The following is a 17,023-nucleotide window of genomic DNA, read 5'->3' as shown; positions in this document are numbered from 1 at the left end:
GTTTCTTGCAGTAGTGTCTTGTAGTTTTCATTGTATAGGTCTTTTACTTCTCTGGTTAGATTTATTCCTAAGCATTTTATCTTCTTCTGGACTATTGTAAATGGTATTGATTTGGTAATTTCCTCTTCAAGGTGCTCTTTGCTGGTGTAAAGGAATCCAACGGATTTTTGTATTTTTATCTTGTATCCTGAAACTTTGCTGAAATCTTCTGTTAGTTTCAGTAGGTTTCTTTTGGATCCTTTGGGGTTTTCTGTGTATAAGATCATATCATCTGCAAATAGAGATACTTTGCCTTCTTCCCTACCAATTTGAATGCCTTTATTTCTTTTTCTAGCCTAATTGCTCTGGCTAGGACCTCCTGCTCAATGTTGAATATGAGTGGTGATAGAGGGCATCCTTGTCTGGTTCCCGTTCTCAAGGGAAATGCTTTCAAAGTCTCTCCGTTTAGGATGATGTTGGCTGTTGGCTTTGTATAAATGTCCTTAATTATGTTGAGAGATTTCCCTTCTATTCCTATTTTGTTGAGAGTTTTTTATCACGAATGGGTGTTGGACTTTGTCAAATGCCTTTTCTGCATTGATTGATAAGATTATGTGGTTCTTGTCTTTTGTTTTATTTATGTGATGGGTTACATTGATTGTTTTTCTAATGTTGAACCATTGCTGTATACCTGGTATAAATCCCACTTGATCATGGTGAATTATTTTTTGATATGTTACTGAATTCTATTGGCTAGAATTTTGTTGAGGATTTTTGTGTCAATATTCATGAGGGACATTGGTCTGTAATTTTCTTTTTTTGTGGTGTCTTTACCTGGTTTTGGTATCAGGGTTATGCTGGCTTCATAGAATGAATTTGGGAGTATTCTATCCTTTTCTATGCTCTGAAATACCTTTAGTAGTAGTGTTAACTCTTCTCTAAAAGTTTGGTACAATTCTGCAGTGAAGCTATCCGGGCCAGGTCTTCTTTTTTTTTTGTTGGGAGTTTTTTAAATTACCTTTCCAATCTCTTCTTTTGTTATGGATTTATTTAGTTGCTCTACCTCTGTTTGTGTTAGTTTAGGTAGGCAGTGAGTTTCTAGAAATTTGTCTATTTCCTCCAGGTTTTCAAATTTGATAGAGTACAGTTTTTCATAGAATTCTGTTATGATTCTTTTAATTCAGTTGGGTCTGTTGTGGTATCACCCATCTCATTTCTTATACGGTTTATTTGCTTCCAATTTTTTTGGTCTTTTCAAAGCACCAGCTTTTGGTCTTGTTAACTCTTCAAATTGTTTTTCTAGACTCTATTTCATTTAATTCTGCTCTGATTCTTAGTATTTACCCTCTTCTGGCACCTGAGGGCTTTTTTTGCTGCTCTCTTTCTACCTGTTATAGTTGTAGGGTTAATGTTTTCATTTTGGCCCTTTCTTCTTTTTGGATGTGTGCATTTATTGCTATAAAATGACCTCTGAGCACTGCTTTTGCTGTGTCCCAAAGGTTCTGGTTGGATGTGTTTTCATTCTCGTTTGATTCTATGAATTTCTTTTTTCCATCCTTAATTTCTTCTATAATGCAGTAGTTTTTGAGCAAGGTGTTGCTCACTTTCCATGTGTTTGATTTTTTTCCTTGCATTTTCTGTTGTTTATTTCTACTTTTATGACTTTATGGTCAGAAAAGATGCTTTGTAATATTTTGATGCTTGGATTTTGTTAAGGCTTGCTTTATGGCCCAATATGTGGTCTATTCTGGAGAACATTCCTTGTGCATTGGAAAAGAAAGTATACTTGGCTGCTGTTGGGTGGAATGTTCAGTATATGTCTATGAGATCAAGTTGGTTGACTGTAGCAGTTAGCTCTTCCGTGTCTTTGTTGAGCTTCTTTCTGAATGTTCTGTCCTTCACCGAAAGAAGTGTGTTGAAGTCTCCCACCACTATTGTGGAGCTGTCTATCTCTCTTTTCAGTGCTGTTAGAGTTTGTGTTATGTATTTTGGAGCCCTGTGGTTGGGTGTGTAAACATTTATTATAGTTATGTCCTCTTGGTGTATTGACCATTTAATCATTATATAGTGTCCTTCCTTATCCTTTGTGGCGGATTTTACTTTAAAGTCTATTTTGTGAGAGATTAATATTGCCTCTCCTGCTCCATTTTGAGTGTTGTTTGCTTGATATATTTTTGTCCATCCTTTGAGTTTTAGTTCGTTTGTGTCTTTAAGTCTAAGGTGTGTTTCTTGTAGGCAGCATATAGACGGATTGTGTTTTTTTATCCAATCTGCCTCTCCTTGTGTCTTTATTGGTGCATTTAGTCCATTTACATTCAGCATAATTATTGATAGGTCTGAGTTTAGTGCTGTCATTTTGATGTCTTTTGTTGTGTGCTGTTCACAGTTTCATTGTTCCACTTAATTTTCTGTGCTGAATCATTTTTCTTTATGTATTTTCTTTTTTACATTGTTGTTGATTTTGTATTTTCTGAGTCTTTATTTTTTTCTAGTTTTTTATTTTGACTTGTAGGATTGTTAGTTTCCTGTGTGGTTACCTTAATATTTACCCCTTTTTTTCTAAGTTTACACCAGTCTTTTATTTCTTTATATCACCTTGACTTCCTCTCCTTATCAAAAATCTATGTCTACATTTTTTAAGTCCCTCTTTTTTGTTTTAATGTTGTCATCTTTTACATATTGACATCTGTTTTCCTATTTTCAATGTTTTAGCTTTGATTTACTTTTGTGACTTCCCTATCGGGGCTGATATCTGGTTGCTCTGTCTTGTGTTCCGCTCTTGGGTTGTTATCCGATGTTACTGATTGTCTAATAGGAGGACTCCCTTTAGTATTTCTTGTAATTTTGGTTTGGTTTTTGCAAATTCCCTAAACTTCCATTTATCTGGAAATGCCCTAAAATTGCCATCATATTTGAGAGACAGTTTTGCTGGATACATAATTGTTGGCTGGCAGTTTTTTTCCTTCAAGGCTTTATATATGTCATCCCATTGCCTTCTTGCCTGCAAAGTTTCTGCTGAGTAGTCCGAGTTTATTCTTATTGAATCTCCTTTGTAGATGACTTTTTGTTTATCTTGAGCTGCTCTTAAAATTCTCTCTTTATCTTTGCTTTTGGCAAGTTTGATTATAGTATTTCTTGGTGACTTTATTTTGGGATCTACCTTATGTGGGATTTGATGAGCATTGTGGATGGATATCTTCTCATCTTCCACGATATCAAGGACGTTTTCTGCCAACAAATCTTCAACAATTCTCTCTGTATTTTCTGTTATCCCCCCATGTTTTGGTAATCCAATCACTCATAGGTTATTCCTGTTGATAGAGTCTCACATAATTCTCAGTATTTCATCATTTTTTAAAGACTTTTATCTGATTTTTCCTCAAATAAGTTGGTGTCAAGTGGTTTGTCTTCAATCTCACTAATTCTGACTTCCATTGCCTCAGTTCTGCTCCTGTGAATTTCTATTGAGGTATCTAATTCTGAAATTTTATTGTTAATCTTCTGGATTTTTGATTGCTGTGTCCCTATGGATTCTTGCAGCCTGTTAAATTTGTCATTAGGCTCTTCTCTAATCTTTTTAATTTCCTCTATTACATGTTCTGTGTTTCTTTTAATTTCCTTCCTAATTTCTTGAAGAGTTCTGTGTATTAACCCTTTGTATTCTGCCTCCGGTAATTCCAAGAAATTTTCCTCTTCTGGAAAGTTTCTAGATTCTTTATTTTGGGAGCTTGCTGACGCCATCATGGATTGCCTCTTTATATGATTTGATATTGACTATTGTCTCCGATCCATCAGTAAGTTATTATGTTTATTTATTTTATGTTTGCCTACTGTGTCCTAGCTTCTTGTTTTGTTTTGATATGCCCAAATAGTCTGCTTTTATGAGCTAGTTTGATTATTGGCACCTTTCAAGCTCTACTGTCCTGTCACCAGGTGGTTAGATCTGTTACTAGGTACGTGAGCTCAGGAGTCCACCCACTCCTCCTGTATGGATTCAGCTTAGGTGCCCACGTGGATAGCCACCAAGTGTGTGGTGTAAGCTCTCACTTACAATCCTAGGCAGGCATGGATGATTGGTGTAGGCACAGGCATGTGTCTGCAGTGTGGTGACAGACTCTGAGCAAGGCAGGGGGCTGACGGCCACCCCTGAGTGTCCAGAAGGAAGGCATGTCCCTATTCCCTAGAGCACATAGGTGGGTGGGTTTTGCATCTGGACTATGAGCATCTAATGCTGTTGGCTGCAAGTACTGGGGGCACCTATTATTATGGACCCCTATCGCAGGTGGTTATGTGGCGTGGGTGGAGCCACCAGTCCTCAGGCCCTTGATGTGGGTATGTGAAGACCCTGCTTAATTGGCAGAGCAATGTCAAATGTCAAGATCCTGCCACTTCACAGCTGAAACAGTTGAAGTTAGAGTTCCGTTGTATACCTGTTTTACTGCAGTAATGAGGGCCTACGTTGTTGAGATGGACCCACACAAGTCTATGCATGGGGAAAGGCATTTAAAGTCTATGGATCCCTTATGTCTGTGCCTAGGCAAAGGAGCTATGCCTACCCTGGGTTCCTGGCTTAGGGGAGCTGGCATTTCAATTTTTCCTCTGTTTGTTAATTTGTTCATTCTCCAAGGCAGGGAGAATGGCTCTGGACAGGTGATGGATCCTACTTCTGGCCCAGGACACTTGGCAATTGCTGAAGCCAGTCCAGCACCCAGTGCAGAGCAGGGAGCAGGGAGGTAAATGGGACAGAAGTTTTTCCCTAAGGGGGGTGTTTTTGATCCACACAGTAGGCCGTACACAATTGCTTATCTTTCCCTGATCTAGGGCTGCTTCTCACTGGTTCTGGGTGGCCATGTAGAGTCTCTGGCGCTGGGTCTCTCCCTGTGTGGAAAACGTGCCTCCTGAGCATGGCTGCTTGCCTGCCTCACTGCTCACCCCTGAGCTGATGAGGCCTGAAGGCCTCAGGCTCTCATCGGGTTAGGTCTGACACGTCTTCGCTGCTTCCGACTGTCTCTCCCTCCCCCTGCCACTCAGTCCAGTTCCTCAACTCTGCCTTTGATGTTCAAGGCTCGCAGATTGCCATATATAATCAATTCACTTGTTTTTTGGGGTCTTTGTTGTAAGAGGGTCCACCGGAAGCATCTGACTACTCCACCATCTTGGCCCCACCTCACGACCAGCATATTATTTCTCAATTATTCTTCAGTGTTCGGCCCAGATAGAAATGTAGGAAGGAAAAGATTAACAATCTTTGTGTTGTTGTGTGCCGTCGACTTGTTTTTGACTCATAGTGACCCCATGTTACAAGGTAGAACTGTCCCATAGGGTTTCTAAGGCTGTAACCTTTATGGCAGCAGATGGCCAGGTCTTTTTTCCATGGTACCACTGAGTAGGTTTTAACCACCAAGCTTTTGGTTAACAGTTGAGTGCTTAACCCTTTGCACCACCAGGGCTCCTTCTATAATCTTTAGGATGATTTAAATGCTTGAGATCATGGTTTTCAAACTTAATTTGCATAATTAGGCCTCACCCAAGCCTTACCTCCAGAAATTTTGAATTAATAAGTCTATGACCTGACTTGGGATAATGTATTAAAATAAACAGCCCATGGAGGGGTTGGGGCAAAGTGGAGAAGATTTAAAAATAAAATAAATAAATAAACTGCTCAGTTCATTCAGATACAGGTAGTCTTGGGCCATATATTTAAAAGAACGTGAATACTTACATAGCCTATGAACCACAAGCAGAAAGCAGGAGAAATCCATTCTCTGGCGTGGATTCCACAGTCAATCCATATGGCGTTTTTAGCTATTTGTCCTTTTTTGGAAACCTGCTCAAAGAAAATCAAAAATTAACAAAAACAATAACTCTCAGGATAATATCTTCCATTTATATAGTGCTTATATTTAATTCTTTCAACAAGTCTATAGAATACACATTGTTCTCTCCATTCCTTTGAGAATTCAAAGGAAAACTAAGAAGCTGGTGAGATAAAAGGGCAGCAGCTAAGGTCATAGCTGGTGTGAGTGGGCGCCAAGATTTGTCACCAGGATTCTTGATTTCAAGCTCTTTTCCCCCCACAATTAACTAGTCATGTCAGAACTTCATGTGGCAATGGAGAAGCAGAGACCAGACTTTAGCGCTTCAGGCCAAACCTTCACATTAGAGGTAAATGGGTAGGTGTCGGGTGAGCCATGTTCCCTAGGAGGCATGGAGACGCACCAAGAACAGAGAACAGAGGAAGGTCTGTGGTGCCAGAGGTAAATGTGGATTCCCTCACCATTTGCCCCGGGGTGCACAATTTCTATTTCCCCAGTTCACAGAAAAAGAAGCACACATCTAACTTCACACAAACTGATTACAGATCTGAGGACAGAGGCCTTGTTCTGATTCACAGTATGTTGGCCTGGTCCCAGCTGCCAACTCTCTGCAGTAAGAAAGCTCGACCTTTCCTCAATGATAGCCTTTGGTGTCTTTAAAAGAACTCCCCCAAAACATCTCCAAACAATAAATCATAATTCATTAACATTAAAAAATTAGTGATACCACAATTTTAGGGGATGGAAAAAAGGGAGAAGAGTGTTGTCAAATCAAACAAACATGTGGAGTTGAAATTCTAAAATAAGGAGTTTTTTGCTTACCTAGAGCCCTGGTAACTCAGTGCCATCAAGTCGATTCCAACTCATAGCGACCCCATAGGACAGAGGAGAACTGCCACATAGGGTTTCCAAGGCTGTAATCTTTACGGAAGCAGACTGTCACATCTTTCTCCGGCAGAGCAGCTAGTGGATTTGAACTGCTGACCTTTCAGTTAGCAGCTGAACACTTTGACCACTGTGCCACCAGGGTTAAAGCACTTGGCTGTTAACGGAAAGGTTGATGGCCCAAACCTACTAGCCACTCTGCAGGAGAAAGATGTGACAGTCTGCTTTTGTAAAGATTACAGCTTTGGAAACCCTATGTGGGCAGTTCTACCCCGTCCTATGGGGTCGATATGAGTTGGAACTGACTTGATGGCAATGAGTTTGGTTTGGGATTTAGAGCCCTGGTGGTGCAATGGTTAAGCACTTGGCTGCTAACTAAAAGGTTGATGGTTTGAAATCACCCAGTGGCTCCACGGGAGAAAGACATGGCATTCTGCTCCTATAAAGATTACAGCCTAGAAAACCCTATGGAGCAGTCTGCTCTGTCACTGGGGTGGCTATGGGTCAGAATCAATTGGGCAGCACCTAACAACAACAGAGCTAGCAATATCCAACTAAAGGGCAAGAGAGAAAGTCAAATGACATTGGCCACTAAGGGTCAAATTGTACAAAAGGAGCAACTGCTGGCTGTTGTACTCTACACAGTTTCAAAGAAAATCCTGAGTTGTCTGGATTGGTTGCCTTACTTGACCATCTGCTGAACTGGGCTGTGCAAACTCTGTTGGTGCCGGGGCTGACAGTAAACAGAAGACCCCTAGAGACCCACATTACATGGACTTCCTTGGTCAAACGAGTGGGCTTCAGGCATCCAGGAAGCATGACTCCTACCTCTATGTCCCAGAAATGCAAATTCTAACGACTACATGCAATACCGCCAAAAGCAAATATCATGTGTGCCTATGTCATGATTACATGTGTCCAATGTGATTGACCAACTAGGCTGTCAAGAGCATCCAAGGCTTCATGTCTGCTTTGAGTTTCCCCTGCAAGTTCTTGTCTGAGACCGATTAAAACCCAGAAGTACTGACTCAAAGTCTTGACTTTGGATGGCCAAAGAGGCTCATCTGTTACAATTTAGCTAATGTTGGGAAGGTGTGTATAAATTACATGTTACTAAATCAACTATTTCTAAGGATTAATTTTTTCCATAGCTTCCTTAATTTTTTTTTTAAGAGGAGAGAGTGGTAAATAACAGACCTACAGAATTAGAAACTGTTAATATTCTTGTTGTTTGCTTTTGAGTTAGCCCTGACTCATGGTGACCTTATGTATAACAGAAAGAAATGCTGCCCAGTAACAGCAGAAATTAATATAGTTTATGGCTCCTAAAAATTCTTCTGGTGACTATGTTCACTGATCCTTACTAACGCCAAGTTATCTAAGACAGGAGACACCTGACCCAAGATAGGTAAATCAGATTTGCTCCCAGAAGTTTTCACGACTGAAAATAGATAATCAAATGGATGGTGATTGGAATAGAAGCTATTGCATGAGCCAAGGTCCCCAGGATACCCTGGTTCCTATCCTTCCCTGGGCCTCAATGTTCAGCCTTTTCTTTGGTTCCAAAAGCTGCAATAGCGTTTTCCCAATAAGAGACTCCTCTCTTTTTCTTTCTTTCTTTCTTTCTTTTTGACTAAGTAAGCCAGTCTGAGGTGGTGGTGGTAAACAAAATACAAGTGAAATTTGAGAAATAATCCAGAGAAATTCCCTCATTTTATGATTGTAGGTGCTGAGCCCAGAAAATTAAATGGCGTGTCTAACGTCACATAAACTGGAGCAGAGCTGATTCTGGAACTGAGGTTCCGTCTCTTGAACAAATACCCATTGCCATCAGGTCAATTCTTACTAATAGGGACCCTATAGGACAGAGTAGAACAACCCCATGGGGTTCCCTAGGCTGAAATCTTTATGGAAGCCGACTGCCACAGCTTTCTCCCACAGAGCTACTGGGGGGTTTGAGCCACCGACCTTTTGGTTAGCAGCTGAGCACTTAACCACTGCACCACCAAGGCTCCTCTTGAACTAACGCTGCATTATAAAAAGAATTTTTTTTAAAGGCAATTAAAACAAGCAAACAAACAACAGCAACAAACCATTGCTGTCAGGTTGAATCCAACTTATGGCAACCCCATGTGTTACAGAGTAGAACGGTTTCACGGGGTTTTCTTGGCTGCAGTCTTTACAAAATCAGATCACCAGGCCTTTCTTCTGTGGTGTCTCTTGGTGGGTTCAAATTGCCAACCTTTAGGTTAGTTGTTGGGCACAAACCATTTGCACCACCCGGGAATCTTTAAAGGACTCCTAAGGAGTTGAATATTAAAGTTTAGAAACACTTGTAATAAAAATATTTCCAGGACTCAAAGAAAAAAGATCCAACTTGTAACAAGCACCACCGGAGAATTAAGCCCTGCACAAAGCTGAAAAATCAATGACTGTCTGCAACATACCTTTAAAACGTAAAGTGGGTACTTCTCATATGAGGATCCAATATGCAGTTTTTCAACCATATCAGGGTACCGCTCGGTTGTAAGATCTATCCAAGAATAGATCTATCAAAACAGAAACCATTGATTTAGCCCAAGAGCAAATATGAACCACTTCACTGACCAAAGGAAACAGACAAAGTCTTCAAGGGAAGGAGATTATTCTCAAACTTTATATGTGAAAGGAATGATGAACTGAAATACTTGGGGCAGGTTTTTTTTCTGCTATTTAGGAAAATCAGTGAAATGAAAGTTTTGAAAAGAACCAATTTTAGAGAAAAAGTGGAAAAGTAGTAAATTTATGACAAAGTAGGAAAAGTTGATCTTTAAAGTGTGTGGCTGCTGCAAGTTATTTTAAAAGGTTTATCACATTGAATCCCTGCCTCTGTATATGAAATTCTCTTTACCATTCATTAGAGAGTTCTCTATCACACAAATATATTTTTTTTCTTTTTTAAGTATGCAATTTTCAAGACTCTCTTAGGACATTGTCTTTGCCCAGGATAAACAGCAATACCATTATTTCCTGCTCGACAATTATGTAAGCACAATAGGATGTGTGGAACCAAGAGAGGTAAAGGAATCTGGAAAAGAGAAAAATTCTTTTCTATCCTGAGAAGTAGTTTTATTCTGATTCAAACTATTGTGGGGAGGACCGAAGGTAGTTGAGGTTATATAGCGGAAGGAAAAACCAAAAATAAGCTCTGCGACTGACTTGAGGCTTTTGTTCACTTCAAAACAGGCATTGAATTCTCATTTGGTCTGCGATTGCTGTGATTGAACTCAGTCATGTTTTAATGCACATCAGCTTCCCAAGGGCCCCGTTGAAACTCACATATCTTATGAAATAGGAACGACCAACTCTTGGCCTTATATCTGAGAACTTTTCTAGAGGTTCTGTTCTTCAAATAGCAATCCTGCCGGCTGGGAACTGGGGTACCATTTGCCCTTGGATTCTCTTAGAGTAGCATAACTAGAGGGTGTGGTATGTCTAAGTGGTTGTCCCCATGCTGGCCAATTAAAGGGCTTCTGGAAGGCCCACTTGCCACCTACCCTCTGAGTGTCTGTGGTATCTGAAATTTAAACATCAGGGATTTCCTCATTGGGACTCTGTTTCTTCTGAGGCATGAATACAACTGAGAGAACTGCTATAGTTGGGAGTCCTTGAGTGGTTCAAAGGGTTAATGAGCTTGCCTGCTCACCAAAAGTTTATAGAGTCCACCCAGAGGAGGCTTGGAAGAAAGGCCTGGTGACCTATTTCCAAAATATCAGCCATTGAAAATGCTATGGAGCGCAGCTCTACTCTGACACACATGGGGTCACCATGAGTCAGAATCGACTCAGTGGCAGCTGGTGTACTTGGTGTGTTTTTTTTTTTTTGTATGTTACAGCACTGATGGTTCAGTAGATTTCCTTCACCCCGGAAACCCTCTCACAGGTAACTTTGTGAACTTGACTCATTTCACACGTCTTTCCTTTGTAACACACTCCGTTTGTTACAAGAAGTATTTTATGGCCATTTGTTTCTCTTTCCCTACAGTGGATACTTGAAACTCCATTCCCTGGTCTGAACCAATGGCAAAAGCAACCCTCCGGCTCACCAGGTGATCATGTGAGCAGGGCTGATGGAGAGATCTCTGGGAGAACTGGCAGAAGCACTGCAGTGTTAAAAGACAAGGAAGGAATTAACAGAATTTCTTGAGAGCAAGATTGCCATGGTTCCTACAAACCTCTTAGAAAGGATTAGGTGTGGAGGGAGAGGGAAGAAATTTTAAAATCTTTTTAGAAATGTCATATACTTCCTCCCTGCCGCACCCCCATATCATGTCCTTCCTGGACATAGGGTAAGAAAACTTAACTTCTTTGAACACAATAATTTTTAAATTAAATTTAAGAATTTAAATGCTTCTGTTTAAGGCATTCTTTTCTCCCTGCCAAATTTGACGTATCAGTGACACAGTCACCTTCTCCATTTTGCAAAACATTCCTACCTAGCCTCTCGGCTCTTGGTATCAAACTTGGTTATTACAGTGCTGGTGATGGACGTTGGAGGTGGTCTAGGTGGAGTAGATGAGGCAGGAGAGATAAAAGCGGGGAAGGCAATTTTAAAAGAGCCACATCGTTTATCCAGGCACATGGATTCTAGAAGCCTAATGGGTTCTGGTTTAACTCACTGGAAAGGAACAGATGTTCCTGAAGATGAAATACAAAATTTACTTTATTACTTAAGTCTTACCAAAACACCAAACCCATTGCCATCAACCCTATTGGACAGAGTAGAACTGCCCCATAGGGTTTTCAAGGAGCAGCTAGTGGATTCGAACTGCTGACCTTTTTGGTTAGCAGCTGAGCTCTTAACCACTGTGACACCAGGGCTCCAGATGTCTTAAAAGAATAGCTATGGTTCCAAACACCTTCTGGGCATCTAGTCAAAAGTGATAAAATGCTTACATTAGGCAATATAACAACATTCTCATATTAGGGAAAAAAGGCATCAAGAGGTTTTATTCCTTGGGGCATTCTAGATAAAAGAGAAAATCCTCCAGAGAGTTTCCCTTTCCAAGTAACAAATATGGGGGAAATGGCTTTTAGAGTATTATATGGACGCTTCCTGAGACCGATTACACTGGAACCTGTAAGGACTGATTGAAAAAAAATCCAGTTTCTTAAAGATTAAAGTATAGGTATTATAGTTTCACATATATTCCTCATGGGTAGAATAAAATGCATTCATTCATAGTGTACTAACTGTAAGTGAACAAATTCCTTTAATTCAGTAAGGTAATTTAGCAATTATTCAGTTAGAGTTTGAAAAAAAGAAGATCCAAAGACACATGATCAATTGGGCTGTTAATTCCTTGTGGACGTTTCAATTAAAAGGTCCCATTCTTTATTCCTGTTCTTCTTTAACATGCAGTGTTACTCCTAGCAACTAGAGATACTCTTAGAGAAAATTTATCCAGTCTGATGCAGTCTTTCTAGGGAGGATATCTGGAAAAGAATGTGTTACCACCCTACCATGCCTATGTGATTTTTTTTAAATCCTCCTCCATCAATTCTGATTCTTCAATAATTTCCTGTGGTTGAAGTGGCAATGTTGGTTAAAAGGATCTTGTAATTTTGGAGAGAAGTGTTATGGCTTACTTCATTTAGTGAGTGATACTGTTGGTAGTATGATGAGGAGGCCCGGGGGCTGACTGTGTCATTGGAAGTCTGCCGTAGAATGAGATCTTCAACATCTCCTATCAGGACTCTGGGGAATGAAAAAGAAGGTGAGCTCATTTCCAAGCAGGGCCCTCACCTTGCCACATGGGCCAGTGCCAACATAACAGGTGCCATGTGGGAAAAAATCCTAAGAAATCTAATAAGCAAAAGTTCATCTAGGTACAAACAACAACAATGAACACTGTTATAAGCTGAAAGTCACAAACATTTTCAGTAGATCCATATGGGCACTGGAGAGAAGGTAGCTCCTATGTAGCATGTTTCAGAGCCCCCCAAAACTCACCCTTTCTCAACTACTATCACATTTCTCCAATGTGATTCTTTGGTGTCTTTACTATGAATGTACTATGAACATGCCGGTTCCATAAATGGACACCTTTCTCCAATTCAGAGCAACAATGTATTATTCCTTTTTAAGTTAATAGCTGCTCAAAGAGAAGCAGAAAGCTTCTTGTTTTCCACTGTGACAGTCATTGACCTATACCGGCTGTCCTGTATCTCCAAAGATTATTACCTCACTAGAGAAACAGAAGTACAGGACAAGACAAGGCACAGAAAGGCATCTCATTAAATTTCTCTTGAGAAATGCCACAACTATAACTAGGCAAACATTTTAACTACATTAAGGCCTTCTATCGAGGATATGGACAATTTACATTGCTATCATAGTAACAAAATAACAAAGGTTTCTTCACTTTTGTTTAGGCCAATGGATAAGAGCCAAGCCTTCAACATCAGAAAGATCTGAGTTTGACTTCTAGTTCTGCCATTTTCTACCTGGTTGACCTTGAGAAATTTCTTTAGAAGTATCCATTTTTCATCTGCATAATGGGGACAGTATCTATTTCACAGGCTACAATGAGGATTAAATGATACAATGTATAGCAATGCTCAGCCCAGTGCTTGGGACACAGTAAACACCTATAATGTATTATTAACCCTTATTGTAGCATATTATTCAAACGTTGCCCATGGACACTCAGAGGAGAGCATGGTCTCCCAGAGGTAACAGAGCAACGGAAGGATGCTGGAAGTTGGGCAGTAGGTAAAGAAGGAGGTGTTGACTGGAGAAAGCAAAAGGAAGAGGGCATGGACTATGAACAGAAATCACACCTGATACACTTTTCAGTTTAGGACCAAATATTCAGGAGTGTTCATTGACCTTGTGAAGGAAGGAAGAATTAGAAAAGCAAAATCCTCTTTAGCAGCAGCTTTTTCAAGAGTTACCAGAAAGTCTACCATGGTAAATGACAATTTTATACCCCGAGCCTGGGCATTGAACTGGTCATGGAAGGTGGAAGTATAAGCAGCTCTGTAGATGTAACACTCATTTTCAGATAAGGGGGCCGAGTCACGAAAGGTTAAACAATTTGCCTAAGGTCACACAGTTGGCCACATGGCTTTATCACTGGGTCCATTTCAGAGATTACCATGTTGGTTTGTTTAATGTAAATATTATTTTTCCAGGAAGCAATTATATTATCACTTAGCATAATAAAAAACCAAATAAAACCAGTTGCCCCAAGTCATTTCCAACTCACTGCGACCCCATGTGTGTCAGAGTAGAACTGTGCTCCATAGGGTTTTCAGTGGCTGATTTTTCAGAACCTGATGGCCAGGACTTTCTTCCAAGATGCCTCTGGGTGAACTCGAACCACCAGCCTTTCAGTTAGCAGCCAAGTGCTTAGCTATTTGTACCACCCAGGAAATCCTAAACTGCATAATAAACCAAAATCAAAACCAAACTGGTTGTCGTCGACTCGTTTCTGACTCACAGTGACCCTACAGGACAGGGTAAAACTGTCCCATAGGGTTTCCTAGAGGCGCTGGTGGATTTGAACTGCTGACCTTTAGGTTAGCAGCTAGGCTCTCAACCACTGTGCCATCAGAGCTCCAAAATGCATAATAGGTGCTTATAATAGCTACTCAATAAATACAGAATGATGCCTACCTGAATGGAATTCTGCTCACATTTAAATGGGCTTTCACAAGGCTTACATCTGAGTCATTCACAAAAAAATGAACTTCTTTCTTCTTCACAATTAATTCTGCCATTGCTGGCTGCCAGAGAACAATCTGCAGTTTCAAGGAGAAAAAATGACAAAACAAAAGCAAAGTTGTTCACATTACCCTTATCTGTAGCTAGAGTCATAAGAGTATCTTTACAAGGGACATGAGAGGGACTCTTCCTGCCCATAGTTCTCATCTGCACATGCGGTAGTATAAACATTTATACTGTAGGGAGCTTGTTTTATTCTTCACTGTAATCCCAATTGCTAACAGGGCCTGGAATATGCCACATACTCAATAAATATTTGGTGAGAAAATGAAGGAATGAATGATAGAATGATGAATGAATGAACATCTTTATAACTCAAATGTAAAACTAGATCTGTATGTCAGGTATTTAAAAGAGAAATAAAAGTTTTGTCTAGAAAGGAAGTTGGCTAAACACTGATTTTCGTTAGTAACAATTCCATGCCCTTGACATTATTCTGTCAGCGTTCCTTTTCTTTGTCCCTGGGTGGTGCAAACGGTTAACTTACTCAGGTGCTAACTGAAGGTTGGAGGTTCGAGTCCACCAAAGGTGCCTTGGAAGAAAGGCCTGGTGGTCTACTTCTGAGAAATCATCCATTGAAAACTCTATGGAGCACATTTCTACTTTGACACACATGGAGCTGCCTTGAGTTGGAATTGACTCAACCGCAACTGGTGGTACTGATTCCTTTTCTTTAATCTAATTATGGCCTTTGGGCAATGCCTTCCAGTTATAGTTTACATTTTTCTATTTTACTGCACTTTTTTCAAAGCACCTTCACACTTAGCTCATTTGATCATCATAATCACACTTTGCTATAGACTGAGCAGGTGTTATTCTTTTCATCGTTCAGATGAAGATACTAAGGCTCATGGCTGACTTGTCCGAAATCATACACCTAGAAAGTGGCAGAAGAAGAACTAAGATTCTAAATCTGTTGCTTCCTGTAGTGATATTTCCTCTATACCATGGTGCAACCAGTTGCCGTTGAGTCACTTCCTACTCCTGATGACCATGTGTCTGTCAGAGTAGAACTGTGCTCCACAGAGTTGTCAGTGGCTGATTTTTCAGAAGTAGATTGGCAGGGTTTTTTTTCCAAGGTGCCTCTGAGTGGACTTGAACTACCAACCTTCTGGTTAGCAGCCAAGTGCATTAACAGTTTGCATCACACATGACTCCATACCATAGTGTGGTGGCCATAAAAATGCACCACTCGGCTCTTCTGTTGTGAGGAGCAGAACTGACAGCCCCAGCTGTTCCTCCTCTTGATCCACTGGAGGCTGAGGCCGTGCTCCCTCAGGGCTGCTGCCTACCAGTGATGGGGCACCATGGGTATATTAATGCAGACCCACTCCTGTGCCCTGTGTTGTTCCTTTAACTCAGGACTTCAGCTCGAGGACTCCCTATTGACCTCCACTAGAACTGCACTGCTGTCTGAGATTTTTCATGCACAGCCTTCCTTCCTTCCCTCTCTCCTTCACAGGTGGCATACCTGCATGGTGGTCTGAAGGTGCTCCCTGCCATCTCCAGCTCCTTCCTCTTTATCCTTCACAAGCATTCCCTCCATTAAATCTCTTGCACCTCTCATCTGGTCTTGGTGTCTGCTTCTCAGAGAACCCTAATTAACGAATCTGGAACGGTCAAGTTTCTACCATTTATAACACTTGCCAATTTTCTACGTCTTAAGCATTATGGGGAGATGAGTCCCAGGCATAAAACTTTCAGTAAAATTTCCCATGTGCTTACTCCTTGTGCATGGTTGAATAGCATCCTCCCAAAATTCATGTCCACCCGGAAACCTCAGAATATGACCTTATTTGGAGATAGGGTTTTTGTAGATGTGATTAGTCAAGATAAGGTCATGTTAGATTAGGTTGGGCCCTAATCAAATATGATGGGTGTTCTTGTAGGAAGAGAAGAAACACAGAGACAGACATACAGGAAGAACGCCATGTGACACAGAGGTAGAGACTGGAGTGACATGTCTACAAGACAAGAAACTCCAAGGATTGCTGACAACACCAGAAGCTAGGAGAAAGGCACAGAATAGGTTGTCCCCTAGAGCCTTCAGACAGACCTTGACCCTTCCAACACCTCGATTTTGGACTTCTAGCTTCCAGAACTGTAAGAAAATAAACTTCTGTTGTTTTACACCACCCAATTTATGGTAACTTGTTACTGAATCCCTAGGAAACTAATATACCCCTTGACTAAGAACGACTGTTTTTAGGCAAGTTTCAATTGAACTATTGTCATTGTAGAATCCTGGTAAGTAAACAGATCAATCCCAAGGTACAATTGTGAAACTGGCTGAAAAGCCAATAGCACAAATGAACAAGGTTTCATTTGAGGAACCAACAAAATCATGGCAGAATGGGGAGGGAAGAATGCTGTAAGAGGGTTTATATCAGGTACATAAAAGTCAGACAAATATAGGGGGGAACATGGCACACAATGCCTACACAGATGAAGCTGATGTAAAGATCAACCAGGGAGAAATTACCTCGTATGTTGTAGTAAGATTTTGCAGAATTTCAACTTGCCTAGAGGTTCTAGGAAGAGCAGATAGAACCTGGCCACTGGGAAAAAATAAAAGA

General features: G+C 40.6%; 1 protein-coding gene across 1 annotated transcript in view; it reads right to left on the bottom strand.

Annotated features, from left to right (window-relative positions):
- LOC101350804 (carboxypeptidase B2-like) overlaps positions 1 to 17,023 on the bottom strand; it is a 66,754-nt gene that overhangs the window by 39,739 nt on the left and 9,992 nt on the right. The window contains exons 2-6 of the mRNA XM_004376640.2: positions 16,930 to 17,005; positions 14,340 to 14,464; positions 12,308 to 12,416; positions 9,128 to 9,229; positions 5,702 to 5,806 (exon numbers count right to left, since the gene is read on the bottom strand). Coding sequence (XP_004376697.1) covers positions 5,702 to 5,806; positions 9,128 to 9,229; positions 12,308 to 12,416; positions 14,340 to 14,464; positions 16,930 to 17,005 — 517 coding nt within the window. The remainder of the gene's footprint in view (positions 1 to 5,701; positions 5,807 to 9,127; positions 9,230 to 12,307; positions 12,417 to 14,339; positions 14,465 to 16,929; positions 17,006 to 17,023) is intronic.

The sequence above is a fragment of the Trichechus manatus genome, unplaced genomic scaffold (genome assembly GCF_000243295.1).
Source record: "Trichechus manatus latirostris isolate Lorelei unplaced genomic scaffold, TriManLat1.0 scaffold00044, whole genome shotgun sequence".
NCBI lineage: Eukaryota > Metazoa > Chordata > Mammalia > Sirenia > Trichechidae > Trichechus > Trichechus manatus.
Note: the sequence above shows the minus strand (reverse complement) of the source record. Positions and strands in the feature narration are given on the sequence as shown.